At 45.2% G+C, this 20,096-nt stretch overlaps 1 protein-coding gene across 1 annotated transcript in view; it reads left to right on the top strand.

The window, feature by feature from the left end:
- Nucleotides 1-19,850, top strand: part of LOC306927372 (transcription factor E2-alpha-like) — an 83,305-nt gene extending 63,455 nt beyond the window's left edge. The window contains exons 17-22 of the mRNA XM_079507083.1: nt 388-668; nt 1,489-1,571; nt 3,313-4,151; nt 9,934-10,184; nt 12,379-12,522; nt 14,196-19,850. Of these exons, the coding sequence (XP_079363209.1) occupies nt 388-668; nt 1,489-1,571; nt 3,313-4,151; nt 9,934-10,184; nt 12,379-12,515 (1,591 nt within the window). The 3' untranslated portion in view covers nt 12,516-12,522; nt 14,196-19,850. The remainder of the gene's footprint in view (nt 1-387; nt 669-1,488; nt 1,572-3,312; nt 4,152-9,933; nt 10,185-12,378; nt 12,523-14,195) is intronic.
- Nucleotides 19,851-20,096: the final 246 nt, after the last annotated feature.

Genomic DNA, 20,096 nt, shown 5'->3' with positions numbered 1-20,096 from the left:
TGTGGACACAACGTGTTGCGTGCTGCTTGTGGACACAACGCGTTGCGTGCTGCTTGTGGACACAACGCGTTGCGTGCTGCTTGTGGAGCGGCTATTTCCGGGCATGCAAACCAAGTGTAAAAACCTTCCATTACGACGGCATCAAGGCCTGCAAAAAAAAAAAAAAGCAATTTTGAAAACAACCGTAGATATAGTTGACAAAAAATCGTATCACATTTTGTCGACTAAAACCAGACTAACACTAACACATTTCAGATGACTAGTAAAATGTGACTAAAACTAAAAATGAAGTTTTATTCCAAAGACTAAAACGCCCTTAAACTAAAAAAAATCAAACATTTTGCTGCTCAAAATCATCACTGTGGTTCTGGTGCTGTCGGGGTCCAGTCGGGATCACCGCGAAGGGGAGGCGGCGGAGAAGGGGGAGGAGTTTGTGGACGAGGAGGATGATGAGGATCTTCCCGCGGAGGTGAAGGTGGAGCGGGAGAAAGAGCGGCGGGTGACCAACAACACGCGCGAGCGTCTGCGCGTGCGCGACATCAACGAGGCCTTCAAGGAGCTAGGCCGCATGTGCCAGCTCCACCTGAGCAACGAGAAACCCCAGACCAAGCTGCTCATTCTGCACCAGGCCGTTAACGTTATTCTCAACCTGGAGCAGCAAGTCCGAGGTCAGTCGCTGGCGCTGTTTGGGTTGGTTTGGTTTGGTTGTTGGGGGGGTGGGACACACCTCGGTGACGATTTAGCACCCCCCAAGGGGAGGGTTTGGTTTTTGGGACACACACACACACACCTCGGTGATGTTTTAGAACCCCCGAGAAGGGAAGTCTGCTCCAGCTCTCTGCTGCTGGAACTCTTGCCCCCGCCACCCAACTCTGGATAAGCGGTTGATGGATGAAAACATGAATACAGCTGGTGTCATTCTTCAGAGCTGGATGTGTGCTTCATTGTGCTAATTATTATTATATTATTTGTGCGGTTATCATTTTATCAGTTATTTTAACTTGCACCCCCAATTTTTGGGTGTCCACATTGAACTAACATTGTCTTATTCTTTAGTGTTTTTTTGTGCTCTAATTTGTGCCGTTGAAATAAACTATTTTTATATTTGTATATAGAGTTCTTCAGAATAAAGGCGCTAGCGTGCCAAGCGGATGAGGCAGATTTTACTCTGAAAAGCCTCTCCTTCCATTTCCTCCCAAAACCGGCAGGTATAATGTTCCATCACTACCTCGCGCTGTCTAGTCTGATCTCTCTCTAGAAGCGTTTATATTCCAAACCAGACGCTTGGTTACGTCAGAAATTAGGACTGAACATCAGCGTTCTCATCAAAACCATCAAAACGGGCCCCCCCTGGCCAGCCGGGGCGCCTGATGGAGGGGAAAGGAACTGGTTGGTATAACGTGTTCCTTCCACGCACTACGTCCAACCAGGGACCCGTACGCGAGTCATTTTGTGAAATATCTCCAAAATGAATTGTAATATTTACAGCACAATGTAGCACGAATCCAGCACTGAAGAACGACACCCGTTCTATCGACGTCTTCATCGTGCGGGACGCTATCGTCACAGAGGTGTTGGGGGGGGCGTGTCCGAGGAGGAGGAGGGTCCAACATTTCAACTCCGCCCACAGTCTCACATCTTTGCCTCTCCCTGCATCTCAAAGCTTCTGTTCCATATTCCATTTTTATTTTTATTTTTCTTCTTTTCATTCACATAGTAGTAGTAGTACCGGATGTACACAATAAATGCAACCGCTCTTTAAAGGACCACTATGTCTGTCTGTCTGACACCAATTAGCAACCATCTTTTGCTGCGTTTCTCTCGGAATTGAAGCTCGGATCGAGGTGATCATTACAGAACATCCATGTTTTAGAAGAGCTCGGAACGGAAGCTTGACATTGAACGTGGCGCCCAGGGCTGTCCAAACCCCCCCAACATGATCAAGTATGTAATTTGGCCCCGCCGACCACTTACTCGTCTCTAAATATGATGTTCTGGGAGCCTCCCTATAGAAGCAAGGATCTGAGTTAAAAATGTTCGCTTTAAACAATATGTTATATTCAAATATTTGCACGAAAATGTCAGATCTACGAGCTCATAGCACTCGTTACTTATTCAGGTAGGTTTTGGTTTCAGTGACTCTGAATAACAAAAAGGCCTTAACAACAGATATATATATCTTATGTTAATGTAAACAGTAGCCAATGCTGTTAAAAAATATATATATTAATAAAAGAAAAGACAGCGTGTGTGGTTCTTTAAAGGTTCTGTACTGGTTGCATTGCCGTGCTGCTGTTTGGATCTTTGAGACGCGACGGGACTGAAGAAGTGAGGCTGTGTTTGTGGCTGTTTCTTTGATAGAACTATTCTGTGTCTCTATCACACATCTGTCTGTCTGTCTGTCTGTCTGTCTGTCTGTCTGTCTGTCTGTCTGTCTGTCTGTCTGTCTGTCTGTCTGTCTTCTCCACGGTGTGTGATAGACCCATTCTGTGGTTCTATCAGACATCTATCGTCTCCTACACTGTCCAAATGCTTACATGTCTCCGCTAGATTAACATGATATGTGTTTTGTCCTTTTTTATCATTTTCATTTTCTGGTTTTTGTTTTTGCCACTATTTCTTCTTTTCCTCGATATTATGTTGCTGCTTTCTAACCATCTTAGAGGCCTTAAAATTGTAGTTCAGACCCCCCCCCCCCCCCCCCCCCCCCCCCCCCCCTCGATGGGAAAAACAAGTATTTAGTTTGGGGGGGGTGAACTATGCCTTTAAGCCTGACGTTATCTAATTAGACGTTCCTGGTTAACAGGAGATTAATTGGTTAACAGGAGATTAATTAATTTTAATCTCTTCATATGTCCCGCCCCTGTAGGGTTGTCACCAGTCTTACATCATCGCCTAAACGCTAATATCTGAGATAATAGCATTTATCTGGTCATAATCGTCATAACTGTTTCCATGTTGAAAGATGTTCATGCATGAACAAAAATAAAGAAATAGCAGATCTAGAAGCTCACACAGGCTTGTAGATCAGCTATTTCCACTTTTTTTGTCATTATTTCTTGGCATATTTCATTACAGCCTAAAAGGCAAACAGACATACCATTTATATTCATATTAAATGTTCCATTTTCCAAAAAAAAAACACAATTCAATCGTTAATCGCTTATTCGTTATTTGCATGACAATTGATCGTCGACTTAAATGTATATTTGTGACAGCCCTAGTCTCTGTGTCCTACCTTCTGATCCTCGTCCTGCCTCAATCCTACCTTCTGGATCTGAACCGTTCTATAAACACAACGACACACTGCAGGCTGTATCTGAACCGTTCTATAAGCACAACGACACACTGCAGGCTGTATCTGAACCGTTCTATAAGCACAACGACACACTGCAGGCTGTATCTGAACCGTTCTATAAGCACAACGACACACTGCAGGCTGTATCTGAACCGTGCTATAAGCACAACGAGACACTACAGGCTGTATCTGAACCGTTCTATAAGCACAACGACACACTGCAGGCTGTATCTGAACCGTTCTATAAGCACAACGACACACTGCAGGCTGTATCTGAACCGTTCTATAAGCACAACGACACACTGCAGGCTGTATCTGAACCGTTCTATAAGCACAACGACACACTGCAGGCTGTATCTGAACCGTTCTATAAGCACAACGACACACTGCAGGCTGTATCTGAACCGTTCTATAAACACAACGACACACTGCAGGCTGTATCTGAACCGTTCTATAAGCACAACGACACACTGCAGGCTGTATCTGAACCGTTCTATAAGCACAACGACACACTGCAGGCTGTATCTGAACCGTTCTATAAGCACAACGACACACTGCAGGCTGTATCTGAACCGTTCTATAAGCACAACGACACACTGCAGGCTGTATCTGAACCGTTCTATAAGCACAACGACACACTGCAGGCTGTATCTGAACCGTTCTATAAGCACAACGACACACTGCAGGCTGTATCTGAACCGTTCTATAAGCACAACGACACACTGCAGGCTGTATCTGAACCGTGCTATAAGCACAACGACACACTGCAGGCTGTATCTGAACCGTTCTATAAGCACAACGACACACTACAGGCTGTCGTTAAAAACACGGAGGCTGACGTCTCTGTCGCCACGTTTATTAGATTAACCTCCTCGGTGCGTGTCCTCTTAGGGATGGAGCTCGATACCCGGAAAAACCCGATAATAAGATTTGTGAGTACCCGATATTAATAAGCTTTGGGCTTATTGAGTACCCGGTATCAATAAGCTTTGGGCTTATTGAGTACCCGGTATCAATAAGCTTTGGGCTTATCGAGTACCCGTTATCAATAAGCTTTGGGCTTATCAAGCCTGTTGTGGAGCATAGCGGTCCATGACGTCATGTTTAAACAATCAAGACTAGAGGCGATCAAGAAATAAATGTAATCATCCACGCTTGCACAAACATGTCGGTCTAAAAGTGTATTGATACCTGCCAACCAGCACTGCCCGGGTAAACACAATTATACTTCTAAAGTGGCGGTGTACATATTAACCAGTTAAGTTTCTTTAATATTATTTTATTGGTAAAAAGGTCAATTTCCTTCCGTCTGTCAGAAAAGTTCTGTATCTGAGGCCCTATAGTAAAAGATTCTGGTTCTGTTCAGAATGTATCGTCTCCCGTCTTTAAAAAAAAATGCTCGATAAGAACCCGTCTCGATAAGCCTGATCGATAAGCCTGATCAATAAGGTGATCATTATCAATACACATTAACGATAAGCCTGATCAATAAGGTGATCATTATCAATACACATTAACGATAAGCCTGATCAATAAGGTGATCATTATCAATACACATTAACGATAAGCCTGATCAATAAGGTGATCGTTATCAATACACATTAACGATAAGCCTGATCAATAAGGTGATCATTATCAATACACATTAACCAGCTCCATCCCCAGTCCTACTCTTGGCCTTTCAGATGTCAACCTTTCTATTATTTCTTTCATATATTTTTGTATCCGCCTCCCTTTCCTTCCACTCCTCTCCATCCATCTCTGGGTTCCACCCCTCATGCTTCCTGGTTTTCCTTCCACTCCTCTCCATCCATCTCTGGGTTCCACCCCTCATGCTTCCTGGTTTTCCCTCCACTCCTCTCCATCCATCTCTGGGTTCCACCCCTCATGCTTCCTGGTTTTCCTTCCGCAGACGGCAGCAGTGACCTCTGACCTCCCTTCCTCCTCATATTTATTCACAGAAATACATCCTCCTCTCTGTGTGTGTGTGTGATGTATTTGACCAGACGCCACCTTCCTTCATCTTGGCTCCTTTCCTTTTCTTGTAGTCTGTGTGTGTGTGTGTGTGTGTGTGTGTGGTGTGTGTGTGTGTGTGTGTGTGCGCGTGCGTGTACTGTGTGTGTGTGTGACTGTGTCTGAGCAGAGGGTGTCGCTTCCTCTCTCCTCATCCCTCCTCTCCTCCTCACACCTCAACTCCTGGACCTCAATGACCAGACAAAAAAAAGAAAAAATAATACCCTATTTCAGTCGGTCGGCCCCGATGTACCGGTCCATGTATAATATATATAAACATCTCATCTGCTGTTATGATGTGAAAACGTATCGATCGCTCTGTGGGTCTACCGAGAACGCGGGCAAGTTTGAATCGGTTGAATTCTCCACAAACACCGAGGAAGTTATCCTACGGACGTTGTTGTGAAAAATGTGACCGCTCCCAGAAAAAGACGCCTCGCTTCCACCTCGACGCTCTCTCTCCTCCTCCTCCTGCACCGCAGCGCCATGCCTCACCACCAGGGAGAGAATCCTCCTCCTCCTCCTTCAAGCAAGCAGAACAACAACCAACAACATAATGGACTGTCTCACAAAGGGTTCATGTTTAACCCCTGACGTCCCGGTTCGGGGTGTTTGTTTGTGTTAACCCCTTCCTCCTCACCTTACTTACACTCAGTGGTGCAAACAAAAGTATCGATACTGTGATGTAGAAATATTCCGTCCAAAATTCAAAATGTACTTGAGTAAAAGTACAAAAGTATTGCCTTCAAAATGCACTTAAAGTACTAAGAAATAAAGTAAAAGTACTCGCTGTGCAGAATGTCCCGTTTCAAGTATTCAAGTGTATAATAATATTTTGAAAATGGCAGAAGAAATCAGGAAAAAAAAGACTCCAGTCCCAAAGTACAAATACCTCAGTACAAATACCTCAGTACAAATACCTCAGTACAAATACCTCAAATTGGTACTTGAAGTTGCTATAAGCAATATTTGTTTCAGTATTTCTCAAAATGGTAATGACTACTTCTAGGAAAATCTTGAATGCAGATTGTGGCCCCTAAATGTTTCATAGAGAGAACCTGTTTTGGGAGTGTTTTATCCATGCACTCTACTTGCCAGCTCATATAACCCCATTGTGAACCCAGACATGTTGAGTACACCAAGGTTTTATGTTAGAAATATTGAGTATGGGTCCCCAGCGTGTAGACATGTTGAGTATGGGTCCCCAGCGTGTAGACATGTTGAGTATGGGTCCCCAGCATTTAGAAATGTTGAGTATGGGTCCCCAGCATGTAGAAATGTTGAGTATGGGTCCCCAGCATTTAGAAATGTTGAGTATGGGTCCCCAGCATTTAGAAATGTTGAGTATGGGTCCCCAGCATGTAGAAATGTTGAGTATGGGTCCCCAGCATTTAGAAATGTTGAGTATGGGTCCCCAGCGTGTAGACATGTTGAGTAAGGGTCCCCAGCATTTATAAATGTTGAGTAGGGGTCCCCAGCATGTAGACATGTTGAGTAAGGGTCCCCAGCATTTAGAAATGTTGAGTAAGGGTCCCCAGCATTTAGAAATGTTGAGTAGGGGTCCCCAGCATGTAGAAATGTTGAGTATGGGTCCCCAGCATTTAGAAATGTTGAGTATGGGTCTCCAGCATTTAGAAATGTTGAGTAGGGGTCCCCAGCATGTAGACATGTTGAGTAAGGGTCCCCAGCATTTAGAAATGTTGAGTAAGGGTCCCCAGCATTTAGAAATGTTGAGTAGGGGTCCCCAGCATGTAGAAATGTTGAGTATGGGTCCCCAGCATTTAGAAATGTTGAGTATGGGTCCCCAGCATTTAGAAATGTTGAGTAAGGGTCCCCAGCATTTAGAAATGTTGAGTATGGGTCCCCAGCATTTAGAAATGTTGAGTATGGGTCCCCATCATTTAGAAATGTTGAGTAAGGGTCCCCGGCATTTAGAAATGTTGAGTATGGGTCCCCAGCGTGTAGACATGTTGAGTAAGGGTCCCCAGCATTTAGAAATGTCGAGTAGGGGTCCCCAGCATGTAGAAATGTTGAGTATGGGTCCCCAGCATTTAGAAATGTTGAGTATGGGTCCCCAGCATTTAGAAATGTTGAGTAAGGGTCCCCAGCATTTAGAAATGTTGAGTATGGGTCCCCAGCATTTAGAAATGTTGAGTATGGGTCCCCAGCATTTAGAAATGTTGAGTAAGGGTCCCCATCATGTATAAATGTTGAGTAAGGGTCCCCATCATGTAGAAATGTTGTGTATGGGTCCCCAGCATTTAGAAATGTTGAGTATGGGTCCCCAGCATGTAGACATGTTGAGTATGGCTCCCCAGCATTTATAAATGTTGAGTATGGGTCCCCAGCATTTAGAAATGTTGAGTATGGGTCCCCAGCATTTAGAAATGTTGAGTAAGGGTCCCCAGCATTTCGAAATGTTGAGTATGGGTCCCCAGCATTTAGCAATGTTGAGTATGGCTCCCCAGCATTTTGAAATGTTGAGTATGGGTCCCCAGCATTTAGAAATGTTGAGTATGGGTCCCCAGCATTTAGAAATGTTGAGTAAGGGTCCCCAGCATTTAGAAATGTTGAGTATGGGTCCCCAGCATTTAGAAATGTTGAGTATGGGTCCCCAGCATTTAGAAATGTTGAGTAAGGGTCCCCAGCATTTAGAAATGTTGAGTATGGGTCCCCATCATTTAGAAATGTTGAGTATGGGTCCCCAGCATTTAGAAATGTTGAGTATGGGTCCCCAGCATTTAGAAATGTTGAGTAAGGGTCCCCAGCATTTAGAAATGTTGAGTATGGGTCCCCAGCATTAAGAAATGTTGAGTATGGGTCCCCAGCATGTAGAAACCACCAGATGCTAATTTGCATATGTTGAGCAATTTTCACAATTGGCATAATATCCATGACCATATCAACCTTTAGAAGGCAAAAAAATCAAAATGTCATCATGCTTGTATGTAGCATGTGACGTGTCAAACTAGGGGGTCCATTCCAGGCATTAGTTTTACTCAAATGTGCTGACCTCATCACATTTGTGATGACGGCTATGGCCGTTTTTTTGCCGTTTTTTGTGCAACACTAATGCTTGGAATGGATTCAGCATCATGAAACCCCCCTAGTTTGACATGTCTGTCACATGCTACTTAAAGCATGATGAAACTTTGATTTGGTTTTTCTTATAGGTTGTTAATGGTATGGTCAGATATTATGCCAATTATGAAAATTGCCCAACATATGCAAGTTAGCATCCGGCAGTTTCTAAATGCTAGGGAACCCATACTCAACATTTCTAACATAAAACCTTGGTGTTCTCAACATGTCCGGGTTCACATTCTGGCAAGTGGACTAATTGCTGGCTGTCTGAATACCAAAAAAAGTCATTAAAATGTCGACATATTATTGCTTATTGCTACTTTAAGTAGCATCTACTTAGCTACTCTCCGCCACCACTGCAGCAGCTGCTGTGGAAATGTTGAGTATGGGTCCCCAGCATGTAGAAATGTTGAGTATGGGTCCCCAGCATGTAGAAATGTTGAGTATGGGTCCCCAGCATTTAGAAATGTTGAGTAAGGGTCCCCAGCATTAAGAAATGTTGAGTGTGGGTCCCCAGCATTTAGCAGTGTTGAGTAAGGGTCCCCAGCATTTAGAAATGTTGAGTATGGGTCCCCAGCATTTAGAAATGTTGAGTAAGGGTCCCCAGCATTTAGAAATGTTGAGTATGGGTCCCCAGCATGTAGAAACCACCAGATGCTAATTTGCATATGTTGAGCAATTTTCACAATTGGCATAATATCCATGACCATATCAACCTATAGAAGGCAAAAAAATCAAAATGTCATCATGCTTGTATGTAGCATGTGACGTGTCAAACTAGGGGGTCCATTCCAGGCATTAGTTTTACTCAAATGTGCTGACCTCATCACATTTGTGATGACGGCTATGGCCGTTTTTTAGCCGTTTTTTGTGCAACACTAATGCTTGGAATGGATTCAGCATCATGAAACCCCCCTAATTTGACATGTCTGTCACATGCTACTTAAAGCATGATGAAACTTTGATTTGGTTTTTCTTATAGGTTGTTAATGGTATGGTCAGATATTATGCCAATTATGAAAATTGCCCAACATATGCAAGTTAGCATCCGGCAGTTTCTAAATGCTAGGGAACCCATACTCAACATTTCTAACATAAAACCTTGGTGTTCTCAACATGTCCGGGTTCACATTCTGGCAAGTGGACTAATTGCTGGCTGTCTGAATACCACAAAAAAGTCGTTAAAATGTCGACATATTATTGCTTATTGCTACTTTAAGTAGCATCTACTTAGCTACGCTCCGTGGTGGCCTGTAGCGTTAGCGTTGACCCCCTTGACCTGTACACCACCGCTGCAGCGTTAGCCTGTAGCGTTAGCATTAGCGTTGACCCCCCTTGACCTTTACGCCACGCAGCAGCGTTAGCCGCTAGCGTTTAGCGTTGACCCCCCTTGACCTTTACGCCACCGCATCAGCATTAGCCTTTAGGCGTTAGCATTAGCGTTGACCCCCCCCTTGACCTTTACGCCACCGCATCAGCATTAGCCTTTAGCGTTAGCATTAGCGTTGACCCCCCCCTTGACCTTTACGCCACCGCAGCAGCTGCAGCGTGAGCGTGACGTCGGCAGGCGACGAGAACCTGACGGCGGAGGAGAAGGAGGAGCGCGAGCGCGGGCGGCGCCACGCCAACAACACGCGGGAGCGTGTGCGCGTGCGCGACATCAACGAGGCGTTCCGGGAGCTGGGCCGCATGGTGCAGGCCCACATGCAGAGCGACAAGGCCCAGACCAAGCTCATCATCCTCCAGCAGGCCGTGCAGGTCATCCTGGGCCTGGAGCAGCAGGTCCGAGGTAAGGTCCCTGACCTCTCAGAGTATAGGTTGGCAGAGACGTCGCCGAGAGGAAACGCTGACGCATAACGGACGTGGTGGCCGAAAGTAGGTACTGCAGCCTGGGCCATACGTGAGCGTACGTGAGCCAATCACAACACGGTGGTGCTCGAACATTTAATAGTTTTTGGCTTTTCTGTCTTTATTGATAGTATCAAGTGAAGACTGACAGGAAAGAGAGAGAGAGAGAAGGGGAGAGACACGCAGCAAAGGTCGTCATGAACGGGACTCGAACACGCCAGAGCCTATATCTGGCATGCGCCTAGACCACTTGGCCAGCGGGCGCGTAGACATATAAACGTAGACGCCCCTTTCCGGCTCTGGAGCCTATGTGCTCAAGGGAGGGCAAAACTTTCCCGAGATTCCTTGCGAAGCCCCGCCCCCCCGCGGAAGCATGAGCATGCGTCACAGAGCGCATGTTCGGGTCTGTAAGTCCCGGAAAAGATGCGCTGTGATTGGCCAGTAATCACATGAGTGGCAGCGTGACATAACGTGCCTTCCACACTTCCGGCGTACTTCCTCCCCCAGTGTAAATTCTTCCGCCCCTCTTTCCACACACATCATCACACAGGTCTATGAGCGGGCACCCCCAGGCATGACACGCACGCACGCACACATCATCACACAGGTCTATGAGCGGGCACCCCCAGGCATGACACGCACGCACGCACACACCAACACACAGGTCTATGAGCGGGCACCCCCAGGCATGACACGCACGCACGCACACATCAACACACAGGTCTATGAGCGGGCACCCCCAGGCATGACACGCACGCACGCACACATCAACACACAGGTCTATGAGCGGGCACCCCCAGGCATGACACGCACGCACGCACACATCAACACACAGGTCTATGAGCGGGCACCCCCAGGCATGACACGCACGCACGCACACATCAACACACAGGTCTATGAGCGGGCACCCCCAGGCATGACACGCACGCACGGTACTCATTCATGTTTTTGGCTCGGCATGTTCACGTATGACCCAAATCCATCCCAGAATGCACTCTGTTCCAAACCGGAAGAAGTGGATGAGAGGAGACATCTGATAACATCTATTATATATAACTCTGTCCCAGACGGACAACACTGTTTAGATGAGAGAGAGTTGTGACCATAGATATTTAAAACAATAAGGATTGGGTTTCCCCGTGGGAGGAGGTCGTAAGGAGGGTGTGAGTGTAGCAGAATGTAGCCTCGGTCCCAGGCTTACTTATCTGCAAAAAGAAAAGCCTGGTCACAACGTAAGGCAGAGAAGCTATCGGCGGATTTATCGTCCGGAACATCCGTCAGATGTATTTCCCCCGAATACGATATTTTCCCGACCAATCACAACACGTGTTTCATTCGCGGAGAATGTAAACTGATTTGTAAAGCTTCAACGTCATTTCCTTGGGCGATACTTCCACTCAAATCCCGCAACTTCCGCCCAAAAAATGATAGTCTTTCCAGTGTAGGTGTTGCCCAGGGTGCAGCAGAATGTAAGATCTATTGTATTAATGGTTACGACGTTGTCTTTCCACGCGTTGGCGTTTCACATCTGAAAGAACAAACCAAAACATAATAATAATAATCCAGCGACCTGACGGTCATGTTCTGTCACCTTCACAGCAGTTAATGAGACAGAGAGAAGGAATGATGATGGTGATGATGGTGATGAGAGGGAAGGAGGAAGGATATCCCTGCTCTTCGTCTGCCAAACTTCATGTTTCTCCATCTGTGCTGTCCTCTTTTCACCTTCCTGTTTTCACCTTCCTGTTCTCACCTTCCTGTTCTCAGCTTCCTGTTCTCAGCTTCCTGTTCTCAACTTCCTGTTCTCTCTGCCCTTCTCCTCGCCTGTTGTCGTCCAGAACGGACACATTCCTGTTAATTGTTCATTGTTTCATTTCCAATCACAGAAAGCAGATTTATTACGTTATTCTCCTTGTCATTGTCGCACACTAAACGTTGCTTCCTGTTCTTCACACTAAACGTTGCTTCCTGTTCTTCACACTAAACGTTGCTTCCTGTTCTTCACACTAAACGTTGCTTCCTGTTCTTCACACTAAACGGTGCTTCCTGTTCTTCACACTAAACGTTGCTTCCTGTTCTTCACACTAAACGTTGCTTCCTGTTCTTCACACTAAACGTTGCTTCCTGTTCTTCAGAGCGTAATTTGAACCCCAAGGCCGCCTGTCTGAAAAGACGTGAGGAGGAGAAGGTGTCCGGCGTTGACCCCCAGATGACCCTGGGGGGTGGGCACCCCGGAATGGGCGGGGACGGACACAACGTGAGCCATATGTAACACCCAGGTACGTCAAATACCCCCCGTCAATCAAATACCTCCCTGTCAGTCAAATACCTTCCTGTCAGTCAGTCAAAACAGAATTCTCCATTCATTTTCCACCCATAGTACTCTACCAGGCCATAGACATATATAAAGGCTAGATGGCCCAGTGCATTGTGGGATTTGTAGTTCTATGTACTCTACCAGGCCATAGACATATATAAAGGCTAGATGGCCCAGTGCACTGTGGGATGTGTAGTTCTATGTACTCTACCAGCCCATAGACATATATAAAGGCTAGATGGCCCAGTGCACTGTGGGATGTGTAGTTCTACATACTCTACTAGCCCATAGACATATATAAACATAGACATATATACATAGACGCCCCTTCCGGCTCTGAGGCGTGTGTCAAAATTGAAGGCACAATTTTCCCGACATTCCTTGCAAAGCATTAGCGGAAGCAAAGCGGAAGCTTGTCAAGCTTCCGCATGCGTAACATAAGTCCCGGAAAAGACGCGCTGTGATTGGCCAGTAGTCACTTGAGTGACAGCGAGAGACATGGAGGAGTCACATGAGTGACGTCACTTGGGAAGCGACGCAGTCGCCTTCAGCAAATGCCTTCAGCACTTCTAAATAAGAAAGCTGCGGAGAACTGTTGCTTTGTGTTCACTCTTTAATGTTTTCTGTTAGTAATCTAATCCCCCCTGGCTCTGATGTTGTATTGTTAATAACTTTGTTGTTTGTGTTTGTTTGTTTGTCTTGTTTTGTAATGTATATTGTCATGACTGTTATAAAGATTTGTTAAAAAAAAAAAAAGCCTTCAGCTGCACTTCCGCCTTCATTGGGATACACGTCGCTCCAATGAACTGCAGCGGCAAATGAGGCGTCTATGTATATATGTCTATGTATATAAAGGCTAGATGGCCCAGTGCATTGTGGGATGTGTAGTTCTATGTACTCTACCAGCCCATAGACATATATAAAGGCTAGATGGCCCAGTGCATTGTGGGATGTGTAGTTCTATGTACTCTACCAGCCCATAGACATATATAAAGGCTAGATGGCTCAAGGCTGAGTCTCTGACGTAGTTCACCCGGCGGCCATCTTGCTTCGGGGCTACAGTACAGTATGTTCTATGGCAGCTCAAACATAACTCGCTCAAATCTTGACGGATTTACAAACGGGTTGGTTTATTACAAACGTTGCCAACGTGGCTATGATTCAGGACGCTTAATGTTGTATGTTTTATATGAACGTCGTATAAATGCGGACGTCTCTGACGTTTATAACAAACCAAACCGTTTGAAAATCGGTTGAAAATGTAGCAAATTTTGGTTGTTAAAAAAGCACATGCCCCATAGACACAATGTTATGAGTGGTTATTTAAAAAGTACCCCATAGACACAATGTTATGAGTGGTTATTTAAAAAGTACCCCATAGACACAATGTTATGAGTGGTTATTTAAAAAGTACCCCATAGACACAATGTTATGAGTGGTTATTTAAAAAGTACCCCATAGACAGTGTTATGCTGCGCCTAAGTAAGATGGCCGCCACATAGCAACGTCGCTCTCCATTGGCCAGAGCGAGGGTCTAGCGCCATCTACTGTAGCTTCTTTATATATATATCTGTGACTGACAGAACATTATTACGTCTAACGTGTATTTATTTTCTTCTCTTCTTTCTCTTGCAGTTCCTGTTTGTACAGTACAGTACAGTACAGTACAGTACAGTACAGTACAGTACAGTACAGTACAGTACAGTACAGTACAGTGCAGTGCAGTGCAGTACAGCCCTACACGAAGACGTGGCCTTATTCTCTTACCATGCATCTCAGTGTGTTTCACACGCACACACATACACGCACGCACGCACGCACACACATGCATGTGCACACACGCACACACACACACACACACACACACACACACACACACACACACACAGCCAGTGGCCACATTCCTGACCATGAGGACGGATTCAACAGTAAAACACACACAACATTGACAACATATGACAACTGTTTGATGACCCTTGACCCCTCTAGCAGCCACACCTTGGACTCTGTTTGATGACCCTTGACCTTAGCGACACCTCGGACTCTGGAAGAGACACTCGGTTTCTTCGAGGTGGGGACAACGGAAGTTACGCCACTTCCTGTCTAAATGGTCATGTTTTTTTGTAAGACGTTTAACAACAACAAAAGAAGAAGAAGAAGAAGAAGTTGCTTCACGATGTCGGGAGCAAAACTTTGTTTGGATCAAATAGTATTTTTGGATCAATCGCTCATGTGAGCAAAGAAAAAAAAAAGAATAAATGATCATAAGGGTGTCCTTGGATGGATATTTGGCATTCCCATCCGAACACGGAGGTCTTACTTTTCACGATAACAAAAAAAGGACACCAGATTATTATTATTATTCATCTTCTGTTTGAGGAGTATGTGTTTATAGGCCTACTGTATAGCACTAAATGCTTGGCTAGGATGAACGTGGCCATGGTCGCTTCATCCACGGTCCTTTAAATGCTTGGCTAGGATGAACGTGGCCATGGTCGCTTCATCCACGGTCCTTTGGATGAACGTGGCCATGGTCGCTTCATCCACGGTCCTTTGGATGAACGTGGCCATGGTCGCTTCATCCACGGTCCTTTTTATTATTTTGTAAGAACTGATGACTGAAATAACGGAGGTGGTTCTGGACACATCCAGGCCATGCTAGCACTAGCAGCATTAAAACACACGCACACACACACACACACACACGGAAATAACAGATCTACAGTGCATGCACGTTGTGTGAGCTCGTAGGTTCTCTATTTTCGCTGAATAAATTCAGTTCGGAGCGTAAATACTAGAGTACAGTACAGAGGCCCTTGCGGGACTCCGCTCAACTTAAACTATGATCGAGGGTTTCGAGTGCTTAAAGAAACTGGACAGCTTTTCAGAAGATTTATTCCTCTTATCTGGTGTTGCTGGTCGTCGTTTTGGCTTAAAGAAAATGATACCGCGGTCTTTTATTTAGGTGTGTGGTGGATGGATCTGCTTCGTTAGGGGTTTTATTTTTGCTTTTGTAAAAAAAAAATGTTTTAATTTGAATCGGTTGAGCCCCTCGGGCGGCCATCTTTTTTTATGTCACTGCCACGGCTATGGAAAAACAACCACGTAAAGAACTGCCACAATGGGATATTCTATACACGTTACACACATGTTACACGCACGCATGCACGCACGCACACATGCACACACACACACACGTGAGTACGAGTGACTGCTTGGCAATCTGCCATGACGACGTAGAATCAACACGCGGTCGGTCTTCTGCGTCGCTCGCGGTCATCTCAGTTAAGCGTCCGATACCACCCTCAAGTACTCGTACTCGGTACTTGGAACCGGCCACGGTATTTTGACCCGAGTACCAAAACATCCAATTGACACTAGGCTGAACGAATGCAACGGGAGCAAGTCTGACCCAACACTGCAGCCAAAAACAGCCGATCTACAAGCATACGTGACAACTGACAAGTGTTGCTCTGAGATCCATCTGCATCTATGAGGAAAAGGGGGTAGAATAAGTGGTTACTCAACAAAACTCGGTACTCGGTATCGGCGAGTACTAAAAATTAAGTAATTGTACTAAATGGTATCGGGACAACTGTACTTCTGGGCCCCTTCCCTACTTCCTTCCCTATGTCCTTCCCAGGTGTTTAGTGACCACCTAACCGCTCTGCTACACCGGGGGGGTCTCCACGCGTCCTTCAGTGGGTTCCAAATGACCTACGTACGAAAATGTGGCGCAAATATTTAACGTTTTTAACTCAAATCTTTGCTTCCAGGGGGTCACTGGAACAACATATTTTCAGATGGGGGCTGATGGCCAATTACATATCATTTTTGGGGGTCCTTTACATGAAATATTGATCACCACCGATATAGAAACATTAGGTATTTCAGAAAACTGTCAGCATTTAGAAGACTTTTTTTTGGGAAAATGTCGACGTCAGGCCAAAATGTGTTAATCAGCAGTACCAATCGGAAACACCTGTGAAGAAAGTAGGGGAGGGGCCAGGAAGTGGGAGGCGTTATCGTGCGTGGCGCCGCAGTGTCGACGCCAGCGTGTCACCGTTCACACACACACACACAGTCACACGCACGCGCGCGCACACACACACACACACACACACACACACACAAGGCGAAGACGTATTGAAAAGAGACGGTCTGTGTGTTTTAGTTAAAAACGGCGTTTAGCTGAAAGCGAGACGATGAGGTTTGATATTTCAAAGGGATCATCGATGGATGCGTTATCGTTATCGTCGCCACCTTGTTTGTGGCGAGCTTGCCCGATTGGCCGATCGGGCGACTTTGTGTTTCGCCGTCGCCATCGGAGAGCGTTTGGGTTTGTTTTCCTCTTCGAACAATTTGCAAAAAAAAAACTTTTATTTGTTCGTTTGTTTGTTTGTTTTGTGAGCATCCTTCTTTTTTTGTAGAATTGATTGATTTTGTCATTGTTATTGTTTGTTTTTTATTTTTATTTTTTACTCTGTAACATAGCTGTATGAGTTTTTACTTTTTTTGGAATGCTTTTTATTGTTTTCCTTTCGTTTGTTTACATTGTTGAAATGTAACGGCCCGAGTCTGCGTGCGCTCGCTCTCTGCGCTGTGGCACAACCGCCAAAACGGCGGATCGATAATAACGCTGTTTTTTTCGGTTGTGTGCGTCAGCGGCCGTACGGCCTGCCACACGCCAGGGGGTGTAGTACGGCCTGCCACACGCCAGCGGCCGTACGGCCTGGCACACGCCAGGGGGCGTACGGCCTGCCACACGCCAGCGGCCATACGGCCTGCCACACGGCAGCGGGCGTACGGCCTGGCACACGCCAGGGGGCGTACGGCCTGGCACACGGCAGCGGGCGTACGGCCTGCCACACGGCAGCGGGCGTACGGCCTGCCACACGCCAGCGGCCGTACGGCCTGGCACACGCCAGGGGGCGTAGTACGTCCTGCCACACGCCAGCGGCCGTACGGCCTGGCACATGCTGCTCGGGCTTTAGTGCGACGTTGAGGTCTGGATGCCAGGTGGAACAAAGTGAGGCGTGTCTCTTCATTGGTGAACACGAGGAGGAGGCGGAGCTCGGATAGCATTACTGAATGATGCCAACGTGTTGTTGTGCCAGGAGGTGGCGCTGTTGTGCCAGGAGGGAGGAGGCGCTCACGTAGCATTACTGAATGATGCCAACGTTATCTGGCTGACGTCACGCCATCGTTTGTTATAAATAATTGGCAATTTTTTTTGAATAACTTTGTTTTTACGAAACACAGAAAGAAAAAAAACACTGCGGGCCAACTACATACGTAACATCAGAATAATCTGGTGTTTCTAAGACTTAATACCCCCCCTGCCCCCCCCCCCCCCACTCCCCTACCCTGACATGACTTAATACCCCCACCCCCCCCCCCCCTATTGAAAAATGTCTAGTCCATGATGAAATTGTTGGTTCATTGTGAATAAGTTCTGCACAATCTTACAACACACACACAAAAAAACAACGTTTCATTAGGACAGAAATAATATGAATCAAAATAATGAATCAAGGAGAAAGAAAGAAGAAGAAAACAAAGGGTGGCCTTTCTAGTCATTTTCCTGACTTTTGGGGGAGTTTTGATAAATTGGTTTAAACACGTAAACACTCACCAGTGCCTGAAAGATCCCTTCTTCTCTGCTTCGTGGTGGATCGATCGATATGTCGTCGTTGTTACAACCGCGTTTTTGGAGGAATTTATAAATAGGTTTTTTTTTTATATATATAAAAAAATATAATAATACAGATGTATAAAAAATTATAAAAACAAAAGCAAAAAAAACAAAATATACAAAAAAAAAAAAGATTTACATACATGGGGTAACCTTTTTCGACAATGTCTCAGCAGCACGTCTCTGAAACCATTCACACTTTCACTGACCCGACTGACCGGTTGGCATTGCTCTGATTCATTGACCACAGGGAAAAACCTAGCGTCCGTATTCTAGCTCTGGTGGGGAGGGGGGGCGGCACAACGTTGCTGCTGAAAATAGCCGATCTTACGATCTCACAACGCGTCTAAACGGCGCGTTGTGAGCTCGTAAGACCGGCTATTTGCGGCTAACAAGATCGGCGTATAGGGGGAAGTGCCAGTGGACCTAGTGCAGAGCCCTGGGGTCTTCCCCGGTCAACATATATATATATATATATATATGTTTTGAAGTGGTCACAATGATCCATTCTTGATGAATCCTCACGCAATGTTTTTGACCAACCATACGTTTATGTGACGCTGAAACTCCACTTAAAAAAGTAAAAAGAAAGCCTCTCCTCTGTCGTGTAAACCAGATCTGTTGTTGTTTTGGAATATAATTTCATCCTTTTTTTTTGATTGGCATGTTCATTTATTCTACATGTACAGCGGCGTGCTACGGCCTCATCAGTATTATTATTATTATTGTTATTATTATTATTATTATTGTAAGCGGATGCTGATATGTAACAGTACGTTAGTTTACCAAGCATTTTAAACTGTAAACTGATGCTAATTATGTACCAGTATTGGTTTTACCTTCCATTCTGTCAGTTCATGGTCACATATTTCTCCTCCCGTTGATTTATTTTAAAGGACAACTTTAGTTTTTTTTTTCAACCAAGGTTCATGTTTTAGGTTGTTATTAGAGGAAGTAAAAGACAAGTGTTCTTGTCTTGCGTATTTAGACCCATGTTCGAATGCCCCCCCTCTCCCACCCCCCCTGTAAAAAAACAACTAAAATCGCTAAAACGAAAGAAAGCAGCAAATTAAACAAAATTAACCCTCACCTTTTACTTTGTCTAATAACAACCTAAAACATGACGCTAAAGTTGTCCTTTAAGCCCTATTTGTTATTTTCCTCTGGCTATATTTTATTTGTTTGTGTTTGTTTAATATGTTACCCTTCCCCTTCCTCTCCAGAGATTGTGCTCTTGAAAATGAGACGGTGATCGCCGACGCAAAAATTACTCTTCCTTTTATTTTGTTGCATTTAAAGAAACTTTGTCTTCATTATCCATTGAATTTATTTGACAAAACTGGCGTCTTATTTTTGCCAAGGGGGTTTGTTACCCTGTCCCCCCCCCCCCCCCCCTCCCCCTCCCCCCTTGACAACAACATCCAACGTAAACTCACTGTCTCACTCTTCTGTTTGGGGACAGCATCTACATGTAGGATATTGTCCTCAAAGTGCCTCCAGTTTCCTATTTTTTATATATAAAGTAGATATTGAGAACTGTCGTGTATATAACAGTAATGTAGCAATAAATGTGCCATTTTTAATAACAAAATGTACCCCCGTTTTCCCTCTTGTCTTTTTGAAGCGTGCCAAACTCCATGGGGAAGGAATAGAGCGTCTCAGCCCCGCCCCCTCGAGAGACCCGGAAAATAATTCCCCGTTCATTTTCCTCGTAGACTTTTCAAAACGTATTTATTTAAAGACCTTTTGAGCGTCGTACAAAGCCAACTCGAGTTGTGACGAAACATAACAACAAACAATTAGCCGAACAAATAATTAGAAAGAATAAAAAAACAGCAGGT

Source organism: Electrona antarctica, assembly GCF_951216825.1.
Source record: "Electrona antarctica genome assembly, chromosome: 1".
NCBI lineage: Eukaryota > Metazoa > Chordata > Actinopteri > Myctophiformes > Myctophidae > Electrona > Electrona antarctica.
This window is presented reverse-complemented; position numbering and strand designations above follow the sequence as displayed.